Consider the following 21,425-nt stretch of genomic DNA (forward strand, 5'->3'; position numbering starts at 1 on the left):
CCAACTTGGTCCAGAGGAAACTTAAAAAAATTAAAGAGCAAAATTGTAAGACAATGAGTCGGAGGCTTAGAAAGGTGCTATTATATTTTCTTGCTCAAAGTCACCTAGAAAACCTGAGTAGTTGTTTTTCACTCAGTCTTTGGGGTAAACATTCAGCAACATCATGAACTATGATTTAGCCTCTGTTGCCATTCCATTTCTAAAGGTTCTTTTGACAAATGGGGTCTGGCTTCACCAAGGTCAAGGAGGTGCTTGGAGAACTGAAGGTGAGAAGTGAAAGCAGAATCACAGTTATACTAGAGAACATGGCCCCACATATTCTTCAATGGATTGCCCACACTGAGCTTGATAGAGGGGTGAGGAGGGACACAGGAGTAGGAAGGGAACACACACACACACACACACACACACGTCCCAGCCCCTCTGCCATTCCTAAATAGCAGCAGTCCATGCAACTGTACTTGAGAAAACATGCCTCACAAAGTACATGTTGCTCTCATTCGGTAGCTCACAAGAACATTCTTGCAACAGATAAATGAGGGTCCCTCATTTTAGATCTAGGAGTGGGTGTCCTTAATGATGGCTGATCTTTAATCTGTTTTTATGTTTTTGACAAATGGTTCTATGTAAGTTTTCCTCCAAACTTACCAGGTGACAACTATGAAAATTTTCCTAAGTGCCACTTTATCCTGTAAGGTCCTAGGTACCCTTGCCAGCCCACTTCACTGAACCCTATCCTCTCTGGATTCAACACACACCGCTAATTAGGACTTATAAAAGTTAGTTCCTAAGCACCTATGCACATGCAGGGGTAAGACTCCATTCCTCTGATACCTGGAGCCAAACTGGACACAAGAAAAATCATCACCACCACCACCACCTTCATCATCACCATCATCATCATCATCTTCTTCTTCTTCATCACTACTGTCCCCAGAAAGTGCGAGGAAGAGGAAGGAGAAAGGGTTGTCGTACATACTACCACAACAAAAGCAAAAAAGGTCATCAGGGAACAAAGGAAAAACAAGAGGGGAGAAGCTTTTGCAACTGCTGTTCTTTTAAATAAATTTTACACTAAAAGCTTTGTCTACTGACATGCAGAAAACAAATTCACCTAAGTTACAGAACTACATAGGTACACTTGAGAGAAGGGGCCACAGGATTAGTGGAATTCTAATACTGCTTCTAAGAGGCTGAGATTACATGTACCAAAAATCAGCACCAAGGCATAAAGTGCCCCAGTCCCACTCACCAGAAGTACCGGACACCGGGCCCGGATTTCTCCCACAACCCCCTGGTCTCAATGAATTTCAACTACCATTGGCAACAGTACAAAAAGTCAAGGGGTCCTGTGAGCCCAACTCTCAAACACATCATTGACCATAGTTTCTGAAATTCATTTGTAACAAGGAATGATGTGTGAACTAGACTGCAAAAAACAAAGTTATTTCATTCATTCTTTTTTTTTTTTCCCCATACAGAAAGGAGAAAGAGGGGACAGAAGGGAAGAAAAGGACTCACAGAGCACAAGCCATACTTTCCGATGTGCTCCAAGCCTGGCAGAAGCATAGACTCAGGGCGCGTGCCTACCCAACTAGTTAGCCACACGGGTTAATAACCCAAAGCAACAACAACAAAATTTAACTGAGGTCAGTGTCACACAGCAGTTCTTCCCATCCGTGTTAACCTCCTTGCCCTGCACTGCAAACATACACACAGCTCTCCTGCTGAACAAGTACCTAGGAGAGATCCTCAGGGAGGAGGGACGTCTGCTCCCGGCACTGGGTGAGGCGGGCGGTAAAGGTGGGCCCATGCTGGTGGGCCTCTGTCCGGAACTGCTGGCGGGCACTGCTTGGGGGCTGCTAGCGAGGGTAGGGAGGCTTGGGGAGCTAGGCGGAACGGAGATGCCTGAGGACCGCGGGGCGGGAGAAGGGGAAGACCCGCACGGGTGCATGACCGTGTAGGGGCGGTAGCGTGGAGATGAGGGCTGGCTGCCCGCAGCAGCTCCGGAGGCCGCGCCGTGAGGACCGAGGCAAGAGGAAGGCACAGCCATCTGGCTGGCCGCACGGGAAGGCGAGGCAAAACACGGACTCATCACTGGCACAGAGCTCCAGAGACTGGGAGTGGGAGCTGGACTAGTTTCAAAGAGGCTGAGTTAGTTGAGAAAGAGGAAAGAAAAGAAAAATGAAGAAAAACTTGAGGCAATGAACTAAAATGGAAAATCAAGCTTTTAAAGGGTAGTATGATCACATTTCAGATCTCTAAGAGTTCCAGTATAATAGGTCCATTAGATAAGCATCTGAGTAATTATAATCTAATTGTTGTACTGATCTAGAGGCTAAACTTACAATATGAAAAAGCCGTCTTTTCACAGAATGTAGTATACACAGCCATTTGTTTCTAAAATGTAATCTACCAATAGCCCAACCATGGAAAGCCAAAAAAAAAAAAAAAGTCTAGAAAAGACAAAACCCACTCTAACAACTAAGTCCATCCCCCCAAATACAACACATGCCATAATCTGCACAACGCAGATTGGTGAATAAAAATTCCCTTCTCCTACATACTTCAAGGATGTTTTATACCAATTAGATGTGCAAAGAGAACCACACTGACCTGGACAAAGAGCTGGCACTGAAGGAACCCACACTGCAGAACATGGGGCTTGTTCCTGGATTGGAGCCAGCATTTAGCATGAGGTTTCTGTCTGGTGACCGAGCTGCCGCTGCAATGGGCTGTGATGTGGCTGTCAGACTGGCAAATGGGTTTTCATCTCTAGTCTGAGTGGACATCATGAGCACTTCCATTAAAATCTGGCCGATCAAGTCCTTAAAATCAGAGAACACTGTTGGGAAGGCAAAATAAAGAACAGGTTACACACGGTCCTTCACAGACACACAGTCGTCAAATAAGCCACACTGAACCAGAATGGTTCGCTGTGGTATCCTGGCTTGGATTCTGGAAGAGTAAAAGGATATAAGTGGAAAACCCAGTGAAATTCAAATCAAGTCTGATGTTTAGTTAATTGTAATTTCCTAGTTTTGACAAATGTACTGTGGTTATGTAAAATGTTACATTAGGGGAAACTGGGTGAAGTATATACAGGAACTCCCTGCGCTGTCTCTGAAACTTTTCTGTAATTCTAAAATTATTCCAAAATAAAAAGTTTATTTAACAAAAAATAGGAGTGTAGTCAATGAGAGTTACTGTGAATATATACTAACTATAAAAAGAAGCTACTCCAGGGCCGGCCCGGTGGCGCGTGCACTCAGTCGAGCGCAGTGCGGGCGCGACACCGAGGGTTGCGATCCCGTTGCCGGTCACGAAAAAAAAAAAAAAGCTACTCCCAACGACAGAAGTTTACCACACTACAAATGCAAGTGGGTTAGTATTTCTTAGTCTATATACACTTCATATACAGTAAAACTATTAAGTCCGAGGTTTTACATTCTAGCTTCCTTCTTATTCTTTTGCAGCTCCCAACTGATTTACTGTTGGTCTTTAGATACATTTTAAATATCACTAAACAAATAAAAGTTCTAAACCATGTAAAGTTTATCAGATTTCGTTACTGAAAATTACCAGTTATATATGTTAAGACAGACTTGAGAATCCTAAGAAAAACAACGGCAGGGTTTTGAAACATGTGGCTGCTAAGCTCCTCTCTATAACCAGAGTTAGTGAGATGTCAGTAAAATCAGAAGTAGCCTATCCATTGGGCCAACCCCGTGGTGCACTCGGGAGAGTGTGGCACTGGGAGCACAGTGACGCTCCTGCCGCGGGTTCGGATCCTATATAGGAATGGCCGGTGCACTCGCTGGCTGAGCGCGGTGCGGGTGACACCACACCAAGGGTTGCGATTCCCTTACTGGTCACGAAAAAGAAAAAAAAAAAAAAAAAAAAAGAAGTAGCCTATCCATCCTCCAGGAACACAGAGGACTTTTTTCCCTCCCTGGAGCATAGGCAGCATAGGGGAGGAAAAGGCAATTTGCTTGATACTCATTCATTCCTTTAAAATGTATCTATTGAGGGACTGTTTTGTGCAATACACCCTTCCAGACACTGGGGATAAATCAGTGAGTAAAACAAGCAAAAATCCCCACCATCAGGGAGGTTATAGTCCAGCAATATGCAAAAAAAACACTCCGGCATACCTCCCCTACCACTGCTGTCTTCCAAATGACTACTGTTAAGAAAAATGATAGTGCCCTATAATACTGGTATCTTGCTAAAACTTTTATTATTTTGTTGTAAGTGTGGCTTAGCACAGCCTCTTAAAATGGAATCCTGGAAAACACAGCAAAGTGTCATTATGTTCTATTTTGCTAAGCAACTTAATCAAACAGATTTATTCCACTGTCTACACACAGCCTGTAGGCACTTGAAGCAGGTATAGGTCAGACAGAGCATCTCTATCAGGATCCCTGGAGACTACCCAGTATATGCCTACTTTATAAGAAGAGTTAATGCTTTCTCTTCCTACTGCAAAGGAAAAAAATTAAATTTCTGACACAATGGAGATTATAACCTGATTTATATCATTTTCTTTTGTAGAAATCATAAAAGTAAAAAATAATTTATTAATAAGATCAGTGGAAAGGGAAGCAAATGGCCTAACAGTAGCGTCCTCACCAAGTATCCCTGGAATCAAAAATACAACCCATGGGCCGGCCCCGTGGCTCGCTCGGGTGAGTGCGGCGCTAATAGCGCCGAGGCCGTGGGTTTGGATCCTATATAGGGATGGCTGGTGCACTCACTGGCTGAGCGTGGTGCGGGCGACACCAAGCCAAGGGTTGTGATCCCGTTAAAAAATAAATAAATAAATACAACCGAAAAGCAAAATAGAGTGAGTGTGGATAATGGAAAAGGTCAAAGAGCAGACATCTTGTTTTCTTCTAAGTACACTGAAACAAGACTGTTGAGCTACATTCCTACCTTCTTTTGGGTTCTGCTTAAACTGTGCAGAAAGAGAAGAAAGAAAGATGACATCTCTGTCCCGATCTTTCCAAGAGACACGAAAGATCTTACAGACCAGCTGTAACGCCTGCTCTTCAGACACTTCAGGGCCCGATGAAGGCTCCTGGCAAGAAAGAAGATTTGAGAATTAATAGGAGGTATGAATTGAATGCTTCAATAAAAACACCTTATTCTGATTTAATCTTTTACTAATGAGGATATTTTTTAAATGCATAAAACCATTCACCCCATGATTAAGGGAAAACTCAATTTGTTACTATGACTTCAAAGTTATCACATCAAGGTCTTGTGAGCTTATAGTACAATTTATGGCGGAACATCTAAGAGCAAGGGCATTATCAGGAATTGCCAAGGAAGAAATGTGATAAAGGACATACATATATCCTATCTATTTACTCTTCTGAACTCCAAAAGACCAGGTTAACATTCTAGTTACACATCCAATTTCCTCCCAGGAATTTTTCCAAAATTTAACATTTCTCATTACATTCCACCACAGATAAAATATTCTCTATGTAAGAATGCTGTAAATATTAAAGAACTATACAAAATAAACTACTTCACCACGAGCAGGCAACAGTCTAACTTCTAAATGTGCTGCCTAAAGCATTCCTAATGATTGCTGAACAGAAGGAGATGCAGTTATCTAAATCATGACAACAAAACAAAACCCTAAATATGAGGAACTAAGCTCAGATGATAATCAAATATAAAAGCCTCATGTTTTCAAAAAGCTTTCAACATGCTACTGGATTCTACATATTCTTACTTCAATTCTCAGACATTTTCCTCAGAATACTGCCAAAGATGTGATGATCTACTCTTGCTTCAGCAAAAAACAAACAGAAAAAATTCTAATTGGCTCTAAATTAGTCCCTCCTACTAAGTAAATTTACCAATAAAAACATGGACCTGAACCAAAGATAACTGAGGGATTTTATCAGATAAAGAACTGAGTTACACTTTCGTTAAAAGGACAATCTAGGCTACCCGTTTTTCCTCAAAAGATAAAAAATCTCCTGCACAGGATCTGCTGATTTGAAGTGGCCCACTCTAATAGACTCTCCAGATACAAGACATGAAATAGTCTGTTTATACTATCTGTATTACACTAAAACAAGGGGCTCATCTCTTACCAACCTTATCACTGAGGCTCCGTTTTTCTCTCCGATCATTTTCATCAACCTCCATATTTTCAATTCCTGAATCCACATCCACCTGGGACATGCTTTAAGTATAAAAGACAAGAAAATCTTTTACCTTTTTATAAACCCACACAAGGTCACAGCTGCTGGTTGAGGAAAAGTTCTAAAATATCAATCAAAATCAGTCAGGAAAGCAAAATGATAAAGGTTTGTGTCTTTTTTCTTATTAATTTGTAAGAGCTCTTCATATATTGGGATATAAACATTCTGTCTATCATGTATGTTGGAAATATCCCCAAACTGTCATTTCCTTGGGCTTACTTAAAAAAAAACAAAACATTAGAGCAGATTCTCCATACATAATATTCTTAAAAGACATAAAACTCAACCAGAGCCTGATTACAAAAACTGGTTAAGTACATATTATTTTCCCCCCACGTGAACTAAATAATTGTCCCAGCACCATTTATTGAAAAGACCATCCTTTTTACATTAGTATGAAATCTCCTATGTCATATGTCCAATTTCATAAACGAGTGGGTCTATTTCTGAATAGTCATTTCTGTTCATTAGACAATTTGCCTGTCCCTGAGCCAATCACACTCTGTCTTTCTTCCTCAAACCTCGTGATAACTCTTGCTATCTGCTAGGTCAATCCCTCCACCTCGTTCTACTTCAAGAGTATCTTGGCTATTCTTGGCCCTTTCCTCTTCCACACATACTTTAAAACCAGCTTTACAGGTTCCCTAAAAATGCTGCTGGGATTCTGACTATAATTTCATTAACTCTAGAGATCAAACTGGGGAGAAATGACATCATTACGTCACTGAGTCTTTATCTCTCTCCTAGCATTCAGACCTTCTTTGAGGTCTTTCAATAAGCATTTACAATTTTCTCCATGAAAGTCTTGCACTTCTTTTGTTAATTTATTCTTAGGTACCATACAGTTTTTAGTGAAATTGTGAATGGCACCTTTTTAAAAAGTTAAGTTTTCTAATTTTTGATTGCTGGCACATAGTAACTGATTTTAAATACACACCTCTTCTAAGCAACTTGTTGACTTATACATAAGGTTTACTACATAGATAACCAATTTATCTGCCAAATAATGACTGTTTTGTTTCTTCTGCTCCAATCCCTACTTGTTTTACTGCACCAGGTAGGATCCCCATGTCGAATAGAAGCAGAAGTAGCAGTCATCGTGTTCTTACTCCTGATTTTAAAGAGAGTGATTCTAACTTCTCAGCACTAAATATGAGAGCTGTAGTTTTTGGCAGATGTCCTTATATTAGAATAAGATAGGCTATGATGTCATAACACATACACTCTGAAATCTTAGAGGCTTAACACTATAAGGGGTTATTTCTTGCTTACGCAAAGTCTGATGAGAGTGAAGCATCCTTACTCCATCTTTAATCTATGCCATCTGCAATACAGCCTCCAAGGTCACTGGAGCAAGAGAAGAGAGGGATGGAGGACGAACATCGGCTCAACTGCCTTCACCTCAAAGTGACACACGTCACTCCCATTCATAGTCTATTGGACAGAATCGGTCACTTGACCCCGATCTAACTGCAAAGGGAACTAGGAAACATCTGGGAGCTTCTGGAATACTGGTAAACTATTGGTAAAATATTGGAATATTCCAGTTTAAGAATAATCCTTTCTATTCCTCATTAGTCAAGAATTTTACTGTGAATTGATGTAAAATTTCATCAATCTTTGGCAGCTACCAACATTATAAGGATTTTCTCTTTATAATACAGTGGATAATATTTACAGATTTTCTAATGATGACACACACATTCCTGAGATAAACTTAAGTTGAACGTAACATATTTATCACATCATATTACACTGTATTACTTTTTACATAAACTTTTAATTGAAATCTATGTACAGAAATGTGCACAGATATGTGTTTGGATGAATGAACTTTCACAAAGTAAACATACTAATACGATCAGCACCCAGATCAGGAAACAGAATGTTATCAAAACCCCAAAAGCCCCCTTGTGACCCTTTGTAATCACTTACTACTCTGGCCCACAGTAACCACTGCCCTGGCAGCTCACCCAACAGAATCGTTTTGCCCGTTTTTTATGATGTGCAGTGGTATTTGATTTGTCAGTATCTTAAGATTTTTGCAAATACGTTCACAAGTATGATTATCGTGTAATTAATTTTCTTCATTTACATTATTCTTGTCTAGTTTCAATAACAAGGTCACATTAGCTTCATAAACTGAGTTGAAGCACTCCCTATTTTTTTAATTATCTGGAAAAATTTCTGCAAAATTGGAACAGTTGAATTACCTACAAACTTGTATGAGGGCTGGCTGGTTAATTCACTTGGTTAGAGCGTGGTGCTGATAACACCAAGGTCAAGGGTTCAGATTCCGTGTACCAGCTAGCCACTCAAAAAAAAAAAAAAAAAAAAAAAAAAATCATATGAGCAAGATGTTTTCTGTGGAAAAATTTACAATATTGATTCAATTTATTTCATGGTTTTTGATAATTTAAGTTCTCTCTTCTTGAATCAACTTTGTGGAGAATGATGTTTTTCTAGGAATTTGATTTTCATCCAAATCTTCAAATTGATATGGACTTTGTATATTTATATTTTTCATGGAATTCTCTTCTTCAGTGACAAATATTACTGAGTGCCCATTCTGTGCAGGCATTATTCTAGGTATCTGAGATATTGATCAACAAAAGAGACGAAACAATCTCTACCTCACAGAGCTTATATCCTAGAGGGAGAAAGATAATAAACAGTAAACATAATCAATGAGCAAAGCATAGATATATTAAATGAAAAATGCTAGGGGGAGGGTTGGGGAGAAATAAATGCTATGAAAAAATGAAGGAAAAAAGAACAGGGAAAGGCCATTAAGAGTGCAGGCACTTTCCATTTTAAGTGGGGTGGGCTGCACTTAGAAATGGCACATGAGCAAAGGCAGGAAGGAGGTTGACCATGTACATGTCCAGGGAAGAACATTTCAGAAACATTCCCAGAAAAGGGCTTTTATTCCCAATATTTATTTATCACTTTTCTCTTCTTCCTTTATTCATTTTTAATAGATTTATAGCTTCATATTTTCCTCTAGGAATCACTTCAGCTGAATGTAGAAATCTTGATACGTAATATTTATTGTTCAAGTGTAGATACTTTCAAATCTCTGCTATGATTTCTTCTTTGACCTTTCACCTAAAAAAGCATGCTCTTTTAAAAATATTTTCAAATGTATGAGGTTTTTTAAAAAGTTCTATATTAATGTTCTAACCTATAATGTACTGGTCAGAAAACATGATCTGTATGACTCTGATTCCTGAAACATTTCTGAGTATTAGGAAAGACTGCAGGGTACCAAGTTCTGTATCTTTCAATTTGATCAAGCTTGTTGGCTGTGTTGTTTAATTTGTCTGCATGCTTGCTGATGTTTATTGTCCTTATCTATTGATAACTGAAAGAGACATGTTAAAAATCTCCCATTATGATTATGTATGTGTTTGTTTCTTCTTGCAGTTCTATCAATATTTGCTTTATTACACGTCAATGTTATATTATTTACTGTCCATATGTTTGAAACTGTTATATCCTCCTGGTAAACATGTATCATTATAAAATTCTTATTTCTAATAATGCTGTGTGCTTTAAAGTCTAATTTAATTTTTTCATTTATTATTTTTGACATATAATAAATGTACATATTTATTGGGTACAATGTGATATTTGGATACATGTATATAATTTGTGAAGATTAAATCAGAGTAATTAGCATATCCGTCCCCTCAAACCCATCTCTTTGTGTTGGGAACATTCAAAATCCTCTCTTCTTGCTATTTGACATTATAAAATTGTTAACTGTAGTTGCCCTACAGTGCTATAGCACACAAGAACTTAGTCCTCCTATCTAGCTGTAATTTTGTAGTGACTGACTAACTTCTAATGAATGTTTACCCAAATTTTCTTCTATTTAGTATGTGCTTGGTATATCTCTTCCCTTTCTTATACTTTCAATCTTTCTCTACCCTAATATTTCAGGTATGCTTTCCGTAAACAAATATAAAGCTGAGTCTTGTTTTGTTTTCATCCAACCTATGACTTTTAATTGTGATTAATTGTGAATACTGACATACTTTGATTTTTTTAACCATCTTATTTTGTGCTATTTGTCCCTTTTTAAAATTTGTATTTCTTTTTCCCTTTCTTTGAACTGACTTAAGTTCTGCCCACTCTCTTCCCCCACTTTGTTCCATATTTTTTCTTTACTAGTTTGGAAAATATACTCCATTTCTATTTTTTAAATAGTTACTCTTAAAATTTTAGCAAATATTCTTAACTCAAAATCTAAAAGTTATCTAGTACCTTTACCCCTCTTCCAGATAATAAAGGACCTGAGAATGTGTGCTCTCATCACACCTCTTCTGGCTTACCTGCTATTGCTGTTCAGTATTTCCGATCTACTTGAATCTTTACTCCTCTCATCTATTGCTGTTTTATACACTATTACTGTTTTACCTATCAGTGTTCGTTACATGTACCACGTGTTTATCCTATTCTTCATTTAGCGCTCCTTCTTGCATCTCAGACATTAGTCCTGAGATCATTTTCCTTCTTCTTAAAACTACATTTGTTAAAAATTAGGGTTTCTACTGGCATACCAAAAGGGGTTTTTTGTTGTTGTTTAATTGTTTTTAAAATCTCTAAATGTCTTTATTTCATACTTGCTCTTTTTTTTTTTTTTCTTTTTGTCTTTTTTCGTGACCAGTAACAGGATCGCAACCCTCAGTGTCGCGCCCGTACCATGACCGGCAACGGGATCGCAACCCTTGGTGTCGCGCCTGCACCGCGCTCAACCAGTGAGCGGACCGGTCTCTATATGGGATCCGAACCCTCGGCGGGAGCGCCGCACTCTACCGAATGCGCCACTGGGCTGGCCCCATACTTGCTCTTAAAAGACAGATCCACACGGGTACACAAGTCCCTGCTAACAGTTCCTTCTTCTCAGCATTAAGGCTGTTATTCCACCATCCTCTGGCTTCCAGCACTGAGATGCCTGCCTGCCTGTCATTTCTTCTCTCTCTTTTCTCCACGGTGGTTTAAATGTCTTTGTCACTGTTGTTCTGCAATTTCACTACAAAATGTCTAGGTACAAGTTTCTCTTTGTTTTGCTCAGGATTCACTGGGCTTCCTAAATCTGAGGATTCATATCATTTACCAACTGTAGAAAAAAATCTCAGCCATTTATCTTTTTGATAACAGCTTCCAAACTAGCAGACGAAGGAATATGAAAAAGAGTGAAGACAGGGATGCTCTCCAAGTCTCTATTTTCTCCTTTTGATAATCTTTTGATATTTTAGATATATACTTGACCTCTGTCATCTGTATCTCTAAATATCTTTCATATTTTTCATCTTTCTCTTTGTGGTATATTCTGGATAATTTCTTCAGCTCTCTTTCAATGTGGCAATTCTCTCTTCGGGTATGTCTAATCCACTGTTGAACTATTACACTGAGTTTTCCATTTGAATTATCTTTTCATTTCTAGAAAGTCTATTTGGTCCTTTTTCAAATGCACTTGGTTTTTAGTCATTTGTCCCTTATTTATGTTTTCAATTCCCTTTTTTATTCAAGTGTACATATTTTGTATTCTTTATCTGATAATTCCAAAACCCAAAAATCTTTGGGAGAATAAATTTTATTGTTACTGATTCTGGTGATTCTTACTCATGGTAACTTGTATTCTAGTGTGTTTTGCAATTTTTGACTATGAGCTCATATTTTTTTTTTCTCACCCCCTCCCTATGAGCTCATATTTCTTAGAACTTTTTCTTTTTTTTTTTTTCCTTTTTTTGTCTTTTTTTTTACTGACCGGTAACGGGATCGCAACCCTCGGTGTCGCGCCCGTACCGGGGACCGGCAACGGGATCGCAACCCTCGGTGTCGCGCCCGTACCGGGGACCGGCAACGGGACCACAACCCTCAGTGTTGCGCCCGCACCGCGCTCAGCCAGTGAGCGGGAACCGGTCTCCACATGGGATCCGAACCCTCGGTGGGAGCGCCACCACACTCCCAAGCAGCGCACTCTCCAGTGCGCCACCGGGCCGGCCCTCTTAGAACTTTTTCTAAGGAAATTCTCTGAAGACTTGCAATAATTTGTGTTGCTTCTGCTAGATGTCTAAAGGCATTATAGGCCTCAGTCCACTTCTTAGCTTAAGGTTTTTCAGACTACACTAGTAGTGTAAATCTAGCCTAAACCCACATGAAAGTCACCTAGTGGTCACAAAATCTCAGAGTTAGATTGATTTTTTAAATACCTCCACAAGAGCAAAGATAATAAAAACATAATTATTTTTAATCTATGGAAGAGATTTTCTATGTGATTTTTTTCCCTGCAAGTGTAGTCCTTCCTGAATTTTTGTTTTATATAGGGTGATCTCTGATATGTCTCCTCACTCCAATCCCCCAAGTGTTGAAGCTTTACACCAGTGCCTTGCAACCTTTTTTACATCATGACACACACAGAAAATGATATTTTTCTGGTCCACTGATATAAACAGAGGGAGCTGCTTGAAGGCAAAGTTGATGAAGCCTCGGGGTCTGACTTGCCCAAGGATTAAAGGAATCAACACCTGTGCCACTCTATCACTCATTCACAGCACGCTTGCAGCACAGGAAGGTTCTGCTGCTCTAGGATACCCTGATCCTCATGGACAAAGAGGGCAGTCAGCTTACTTGTCTGAAACTTTCCCAACTTTTAAATTTCACTGGTCAGTAAAACTTGGAAGAAATTTTTAGGAACTGACATTTATTTGCCAACTTTGTATTTGCAAAACAAGGACATTAAAAAGAATATTTTTAACCACCTACACCCATTATTTCATAAAAGGTATTTAATAACAGCAAAATAAAGTATAATGAACATTCCAGAATAATACAAAGACCTTTAAATGTAATAAATTTAGCTCTAATCTGCTAAGGACTGGCCTGGGTCTCTGGGCTGGCATTTGAGGCTACTGGACTAGAGACTAAAGTGAACGAATCTTCCCCTTTCCACAAATAAAACAGCGTATCAGAAAATTGGCTTCACTTTACCTTTTCTCACAAGAGACACCATCGATATCCATGCTCTGAGAACGGGAAAGAGACTGAGACTGTGTTTCAAGGCTATTGGAGGGTGAGCTGCTGAGAGAACTGACTCCTTCACTGCTCTGGCTTCGATGGGCTACTCCTAAACAGAAAGCGCATGAAAAAGTAAGCCCATTGGAAATAATGGTAACGCTGTTTGTAACAGCAATGGTAAACATGCATGATCTGCATTCACACCATCATGATATTCAGAAACTGAGGAATTTCTATCAGACGATTACATCGAATGCTGGAAATAATATTAAAAACCACAGGAACATTAGTAAGAAATCATAATTTATCAATATAATTGTTCTGAGGTCAGTAACAGAGGAACATCTGATGTCTAAAGCTGACTTATCACCTCCCTTCCACCAATTCAAACTATGGTTCCTGAATACAAATTAGCTTCCACGATAGACCAGGAAAATCCTTGAAATGCACCAAAAATAAGATACATTAACGGGCAGACAGATGTTTGATAAAGCAAGTATAATAAAATGCTAGTAGAAAAATCTATACGGTAGGCATATGAGTGTTCACTGCAAAATTCTTTCAACTTTGCTGTATGTTTGATATTTTCATAATAATGTTGATAAATGCAAATAGACTCAACTAAGCAATGTCCTTCAAAATAGATCAGTCCACTTATTACATGAACATCTTGGTGAAAATAAAAAACCTGCCACCGTCCTTGCCCTCATAGAGCTTATAGTGAAACTGTAGTCATTAGTATAGGGACAAATTACTTCTCATAGCAATTTCTTCATCAATGTCTTTAAAATCATGTTTTTCATGTAATTAAAAAATAATTTTATTCCTATGAATATCTATCAAAAAGAAAAAAAAAAAGGACTGTCTACCCAGGCATTTGCCAGTAATCTGAAATATACACCTATGTTGCTAAAAGGAAAATGAGACTCAGGTTTCTGAGAGAAAAAAATAACACTTGAGTTACCAGTTATAACTGAAACAATTACAAAATGGATAAAATTTTAACTCTCCCAACAATCTAAGTGAACTTGCCACCCTTTAAGATCTCTCTTCACTTAATAAAACATTTGTCCATTCTTAACAGTAGTTTTTAACATATATTAGTTTATCAAAACTTCTGCAAAACTTAAGAAGGAAACAAGAAACTAAATTTTCTTAGTTTCTCAGGAAACTATTCCTAAGAAGAATCACGTAAAATACACAAAGTATCTAATGTAGTAAGAATTCTAAAATAAGCTTGTAGAAGACAGTAAAACTTTAATTAAAGCATTAATTCAAGAAGTGTAACCCAAGGTAAGTTTTCAATAGATATTTACTGAAGACATAAATAACAGAACATCAACAATGTCCACAGGAGAATATTATTTTACCTATCACAATGAAAGGTCACTTTTTAAATTAAAATTAATAATAAAGTTCAACAATTTTTATGGGATATCAATTAAGCAGGCTTTAAAATTTCTGCCCTATAAAACCAGTTCTAAAATTAAGCCAATAATTACAATAAATTGTTTAACAAATTACACTTTCAACATAGTATATTATGGTATAGTATGTGTACAATACTATAGTATTGGTAATACAGTACCACAGTATACTATATAGTGTAATATACCGTATTTGTAATATTTTTATAAGATATCAAAGCTATCATCTGAATTCATTTTTTCCTGTACCTTCCATGTGATATTCACATTCCAGGTCAAGTGGGGGTAATTCTCCCCAATTTCTTACGTGTATCAGTGTTTCTCAATCACTATACACCATGTGATTCCACTTTCTTAAACTTAAAAAACTGATGGCCTGTTTTACTTTATTTAGAAATCAATATAAATTAAACACTGTGACTAAAATACATGAAAACAGTAGTACAAAATATCACTGTGTTTTCAAACCACACACATTCTCTTGTTGACTTCACCCTCTCTCACCCCTAACTTGAGAAATCACAGTCAGGAAGCCAAGCTTCAAGAAATTAAATTTTTTTTTTCCTTCATTCATCTCTGTAAAGCCAAATATTAAAGAAGTAAAACAAAGACACAACCTCCTCTGATCCTCTTTCAGAAGATGAATAAAATCCCCACATATCAACTTATAAATGAATTTTGCAAAAGTGAGGGTTTGTGTAACAAAACATGGAGAAGCCATGTCTGCTTTATAAAATATGAATTAAAAACATTTGAGATGGCAGTTTCCAAACTTCTGTGATACTAGCTTGTTAAAGTTAAATTACACATTCTATGTGGAAGATCAGATTGTTAAAGGAAATACGAAGGATTTTATTTCTGTAAGATTTTCCTCTCAGTATTGTAGTATTTCCTGAATGATATTTCCTTTCAAGTACAAACTAGAACCAAATGCCTATTTTTAACCTGTAACACTAGGCCTGTTCCAGTATTATACACACACACACACACACACACACACACACACACACACACACACACACACGAACAGATTTGCTAAATTCTAATATAAAAAGAACCACAGAATTGCCAGAAGGGAACTTAACACCTCAACTAGGCCTGTTCCAGTATTACACACACACACACACACACACACACACACACACACACACACACACACACACACACGAACAGATTTGCTAAATTCTAATATAAAAAGAACCACAGAATTGCCAGAAGGGAACTTAACACCTCAATAAAGCTGTTTAAAAAAAGGGAGAAGGGTGGTTGACCTTAAAGATCTTGTCCAACCCTCTTCTTTTACAGATAAGAATATCAAGATCTATGAAGTTTAAAAACTTCCCTTAGGACCTCTGCCATGTTAGAAATGCAGCAAAGATTAAAACACAGGTCTCCTGATTCCTCATATAATGCTGCTATTCCCTCTACCCCAGACTGCTGAAAGTCCTTCAATCATCTATTTTAAACCAAAGCTATATGTTTTATGCACTCCAAAATTACAGAAACAAAACTATTCCTATAAAAGGAATATTAATAATCAAAATTCTACAATTTATTTACATAGATCTTGACATTCATAGAAAATACAAAGTATACTCAAATTTTATTTGGCCAATACCAAGTCTCACTCCTCAAAACTATTTATAATGAACATATTTGATTCCATACAGCAGACTGACACATCTTATCAGCAGCACACTTCCTGGTGAAAACATTTTGTTCTTGTTAATAAACACAAATAAAATTTCAAACCCATAAAGAGAAACAATGGTATCTAAAATACTGGGACAAGAAAACCAACAACCAAAATTTGGAAACTGCTTTGATCTTCATATTTATGAGACAGAGGAATCATGCAAAGAATCATACACCTGGGGTCAAAAGTCCAGGACTGCTCCTTGAAGAAACGGCCGATTCTAGAGTTTTGGCAGGGAAAAACCAAGATGAGCCTAGAGCACCTTATACTGCCAGAAGACAGTGCTCAAAAAAATAAAAGAAGAGGCATGTCAAATGGACAGAGGATCCGAAAGAGCTCCCATGCCCAAAACTGGAGCAATTCATGTGAAATAAATAATGTAGCTATTTGGATTATAACCCAAAGTATAAAATAGATATACATGGGTTCATGTTGGCATAAGAGATTAAATAAATAACAGGGGAGAAGAGACAAATCATCCTTAGAGAAGAATTCCACAGAATGTATATAGATATTCCCACACTCCACAAGGTGAAGCTCAATTCCCACATCTTGAGTGCGGTCTCCACTTAGGAACTCAATACCAACTAATTGAATACAAAAACGAAAAAATAGTAACTTTACAGTGGAGAAACGTGGCAAGAGCAACCCTCACCAGTGATGGTGATGATGGTTAATGTCACCAGGGATGTCAGATGGATGTTACATACCCCACAGGATGTGCTGGGAAGGGTACTTCACCTGCATGATGCTCTTGCCCAAAATAACCCCGGTATAATCATGAGAAAAACACAGCAGGCAAAGCCAAGTTAAGAGACATTCTACAAAGTACTGACTAATACTCTTCAAAACTGTCAACATAATGAAAACCAAGACTGTGATATTGTCACAGACCAAAGGAGACTAAGAAGACCCATGTTTAGTTTAGTTAATAGTAAATACCAAGGCTAATTCCTGAGCTTTGACAAATGTACCAGATATTAGGAGAAACTAGAAAAAGGGCACGTGGGAATTCCCTGTAACTTTTCTGTAAATTGAAAATTATTCTAAAATAAATGTTTATTTAACAAAAGAGTAGAATTGGAGCCCTGATTTCATGATTTGTAGTTATGTGACCTTGAGCGAGTCACTTAATATTTTCACCCGTAAACGGGTAATATTGCTATCTGTGCAGCCTGCCTCATAGTTCTGTTGTGAAGATCCAATGAAATACCAAATGTGAAAGTGTTTATAAACTCCACAGGTACACCTGTACGCATCAGACAAGTACGGAATGAGAAACCAGGACAAAGCCCTGCGTGTAGAGAACAGGCCAGACTTCGCTACCTCAACGTTTACTCTGGTCTACTCCGTTTTCAGTACTAGGCAAGAGACAGCGGCAAACATCCCACCAGTGTTCAATGACACCTCCCAACCTATCAGCTCCAATAATCACATGAAGTATTACTACTGTTGACCCACTACTGCTTCCATACTTACAGTAGTTTAAAAAATTCACAATGAGAGCTGGCCAGTTAGCTCAGTTGGTTAGAGCACGGCCTTGTAACACCAAAGTCAAGGGTTTGGATCCCCATATTGGCCAGCCCCCTCCCGCCCCCCAACAAATTATAGTTAGTCCACCTAGCTCCTGTAGTCTAAAAAGGATACATAAATATAACTGGATTTTTGAGTTCCCTAAAAACAGTCACCATACCACATTTATTTCTGTATCTAGAACCATTTCCCCTGCCCCTAATAACAGAATGCACTTCATAGTAGATATTTAATATATATCACTGACTACAATAGGGCTTTTGAGGATACTTTCTAAATTTATGGTTGTAGCATTAAATGGATGCTATTTAGTACATTCTGTAACTTGTTAAGGCATTTAAGTTCTACATGCCTCAGTTTCTTTATCTGTAGAATGATGAGACTGAAGCAGAAAAATCTCCAGCCCTTTCCAGTTCTATTAAAGTTAGAAACTATGCATTCGGTTATTTTAAAAGAACCGTGCTTTATAGTTTACAATAACAAATCTAAACACTCGACTATGCATCCCCATTTCTAAATATATACACATTTTAGAAATAAAAGAAACCAAATGACACCACACTGCCTGCTTGACACTTTCTAACACTTCACAAAGGCTCTCTCTCAGCTCAGTGTTGAGCTAGGCTCTTTCATCTACTAGGTTCAGGGAGCCCTGGGAAGATCAGTCACCTGATTTAACAGAACCGCCTGTAATCAAGAGGCCTGGGGCTATACAGGCAATAGATTATTTTTGGTCTTTCTTTAGGATCACACATCTCATTTCAGTGGGAGAAGCAGAAGGGACAGAGGGGTTCTGCTTATCTACAGGAAAGGGGATGGATAAGGCAAAAGGGCAGGTGTGGCTCAGGAGTCTACCGCCAATGCTGCCAAGCCTGCTCAACACCCTTTTGCTGGAGGCTGCATGGGACTCAACATTAAGGCTCTAAAAGTACACTCACTCAACTCTAAGTGTTAAAGGTGACAAACCCTGCTGCATCCAAAGATGCCAAAACCTTAATTTTTTCTTAAACTCATTTCCCTTAGACCCCAATTGGGAAACTGCGGAGAGATGGTGAGAAATGTGACCAGCATATTCCCAAAGCAACCAGCCTATTACTTCCTCGATACGTAACTATGAGCTCAACAGATAAGAGAGAGAGAAGACAGGTTTTCTTTGCAGAGTTTCTAATCTAGTTAGAAAAACAAGACAAATGTGCACAAAACTAAGAATAGTTTGTGTGGCACAGTCTCTACAAATTAGAGGCCTTCTGGGGCAAGTAAGATAGTTGGGATAGAAACAGAAAACATGATCTGAAAATCAGGACACTGAGTTACAAAAGGAGGGTAGAGCCTGAATACTGAGAACCTGGAAAGCCCTCGAACTAGATTACAGCTGTGAATAAGGAGACAAGGAAGGAAGGCCTTTGAGCAGGTTACTGAAATGTCTTACTTTTCCTATAAGCCATAAGCTCCCTACAGGACAGGGGCTACATTTTATGGAAACTACTCTCACATGCAATATTTATCCCTGTGGTATACCTGGAAGCCTGACTGAGGGAATGAAAGCAGTATTGTGACACGGTTCACATCCCACTGTGCAGGCAGAGTGCTGGTGAGCAGCGTGGAGTCAGATGCAGGCAGCTGGCAAAGCTATGAGGACAGCAGAGGTTGCAGGACCAGGTTAGCACAAAGGAGGAGACGGGGATAAGGGAGATGATCAACTCCAAGTCAAAAAAGGAAGATGATTCCCAGCAGTACATGCTTCTCACTAGCAAGACATCAGCACTTTTACCAGGTTCACAAAGTAGTATGACCCTACGAATAAGGCTATATGATAGAGCCCAGAACTAATAGAACATACCCCTTTGGTGGCCAAAAGTCCTCTCCAGTGAGATGAAGAAATCTGGCCGGCATAGGACACACCTGTCACAACTCAACAGAACTAAAATGTACAAACTAAAAGCAAAGGATTTCAACCACTACTAGGCACCTCGCAAGCCCTAGTAGCCATGTAGGGATCCTGCTGCAACCCTTGGGCCTTGGGGCTTCTGCATGAGCCTCTGCCTCTAGCCAGCTTCTTAACCACCTTTGATCTCTCTCCCTCTCCCAAGCTGTGGACCAAGTAGAAGAAGAAAAAATTAGCATTTTAACACAGCAATCAATTATACAGCAAAAGGTTATAATGTTATTGTCATTCCCGATAACATTCTTAGCCAAAGACAATTTACTATAAAAGAATGACTTCAATTTGGTTGAAATTCCTAGAAATGTACTACTGAGCAATAATGATGTTCATTAAAGTCTCAAAATTGGAGAAGGAAAAGGGGGGAAATTGAGGATGGCTGCTCCACCCCCGCCTTTTATCGATCATCACCAAGCCCTTTCTTTCTTTCTTTTTTTTTTTGTCCTTTTTGAGACCGGCCGCACCGCACTCAGCCAGTGAGCGCAGTGAGCGCACCGGTCATCCCTATATAGGATCCGAACCCGCGGCGGAGCGCTACTGCGCTTCCAGCGCCGCACTCTCCTGAGTGCACCACGGGCTCGGCCCACCAAGCCCTTTCTTTGCATCTGTTTTTCTTCTGTCTGGAAAGACAGCCCCGTAGATATCCACTTGGTTTGCTTCCTCACTTCATTCAAGCTCTGCTAAAAATGTCACCCTTCTAATGAGGCCTACAGTTGACTATCTTATTTAAAATAGCAATGTGTCCTCCCCAGCAGTACTTATTCCAACATTCTGTTGTATTTTTCTCCACAATTATTGCCATCTGATAGATTTTATGATTTTTTTCATAGCCTAATACATGGGGGGGGGGGTTTTAATGAATATATTATATATTTTTTATATTATGTATTTTTTTCATAGCCTATAACAGAAGCTAACACATGGCGGGGGATCTAAATAAATATATTAAATGAAGTCTACATTACAGTGGTCAATAAATTATTGGTAACAACAGACATAAACTAAAATGTAAAAGAGATGAACATATCAAGCAAACTTGAAGCAATAACAATAACAATTGTAGTAGGATATGGAAGGATGCTCCCCGTTTTTTAAAAGTAATAATCCTAGGCAAAATTTTTTTTGAAATGTGCAATGCATTATTATTTATTACAGCCACCATTCTGTGCAATAAATCACTCAAGCTAATTCCTCTTATCTAACTGAAATTTTGTACTCTTTCTTTAACATCTTCCTTTCCACATCTACTCCACATACCCCCTAAGCTCTGGTAACCACCTTTCTATTGTCTATGAACTTCTATGAGTTCGACTTTTTTAGATTCCACATATAAGTAAGATCATACAGTATTTGTCTTTCTGCACCTGGCTTACTTCACTTAGCACAGTGTTCTCCGGGTTCATTCAAGGTGTCACAAATGACAAAATTTCCTTCTTTTTAAAGGCTAAGAGTATTTCATTGTGTATATACACCACATTTTCTTTATCCATTCATCTGATGATGGACACCTAGGTGGCTTCGATGGGAGTGCAGACATCTCTTTGACATACTGATCTCAATTCCTCTGGATATATACC

At 38.5% G+C, this 21,425-nt stretch overlaps 1 protein-coding gene across 2 annotated transcripts in view; it reads right to left on the minus strand.

Moving 5' to 3' along the window:
- The window catches only part of UBE4B (ubiquitination factor E4B), a 126,082-nt gene that overhangs the window by 57,558 nt on the left and 47,099 nt on the right, over positions 1 to 21,425 (minus strand). The window contains exons 3-7 of one of the 2 annotated variants that reach the window (XM_008568821.1): positions 13,224 to 13,359; positions 6,118 to 6,205; positions 4,936 to 5,080; positions 2,617 to 2,845; positions 1,740 to 2,150 (exon numbers count right to left, since the gene is read on the minus strand). In XM_008568821.1, coding sequence (XP_008567043.1) covers positions 1,740 to 2,150; positions 2,617 to 2,845; positions 4,936 to 5,080; positions 6,118 to 6,205; positions 13,224 to 13,359 — 1,009 coding nt within the window. The remainder of the gene's footprint in view (positions 1 to 1,739; positions 2,151 to 2,616; positions 2,846 to 4,935; positions 5,081 to 6,117; positions 6,206 to 13,223; positions 13,360 to 21,425) is intronic. The other variant, XM_008568820.1, reaches the window with a different exon arrangement.

This window comes from Galeopterus variegatus, unplaced genomic scaffold, assembly GCF_000696425.1.
Source record: "Galeopterus variegatus unplaced genomic scaffold, G_variegatus-3.0.2 Scaffold445, whole genome shotgun sequence".
Lineage (NCBI taxonomy): Eukaryota > Metazoa > Chordata > Mammalia > Dermoptera > Cynocephalidae > Galeopterus > Galeopterus variegatus.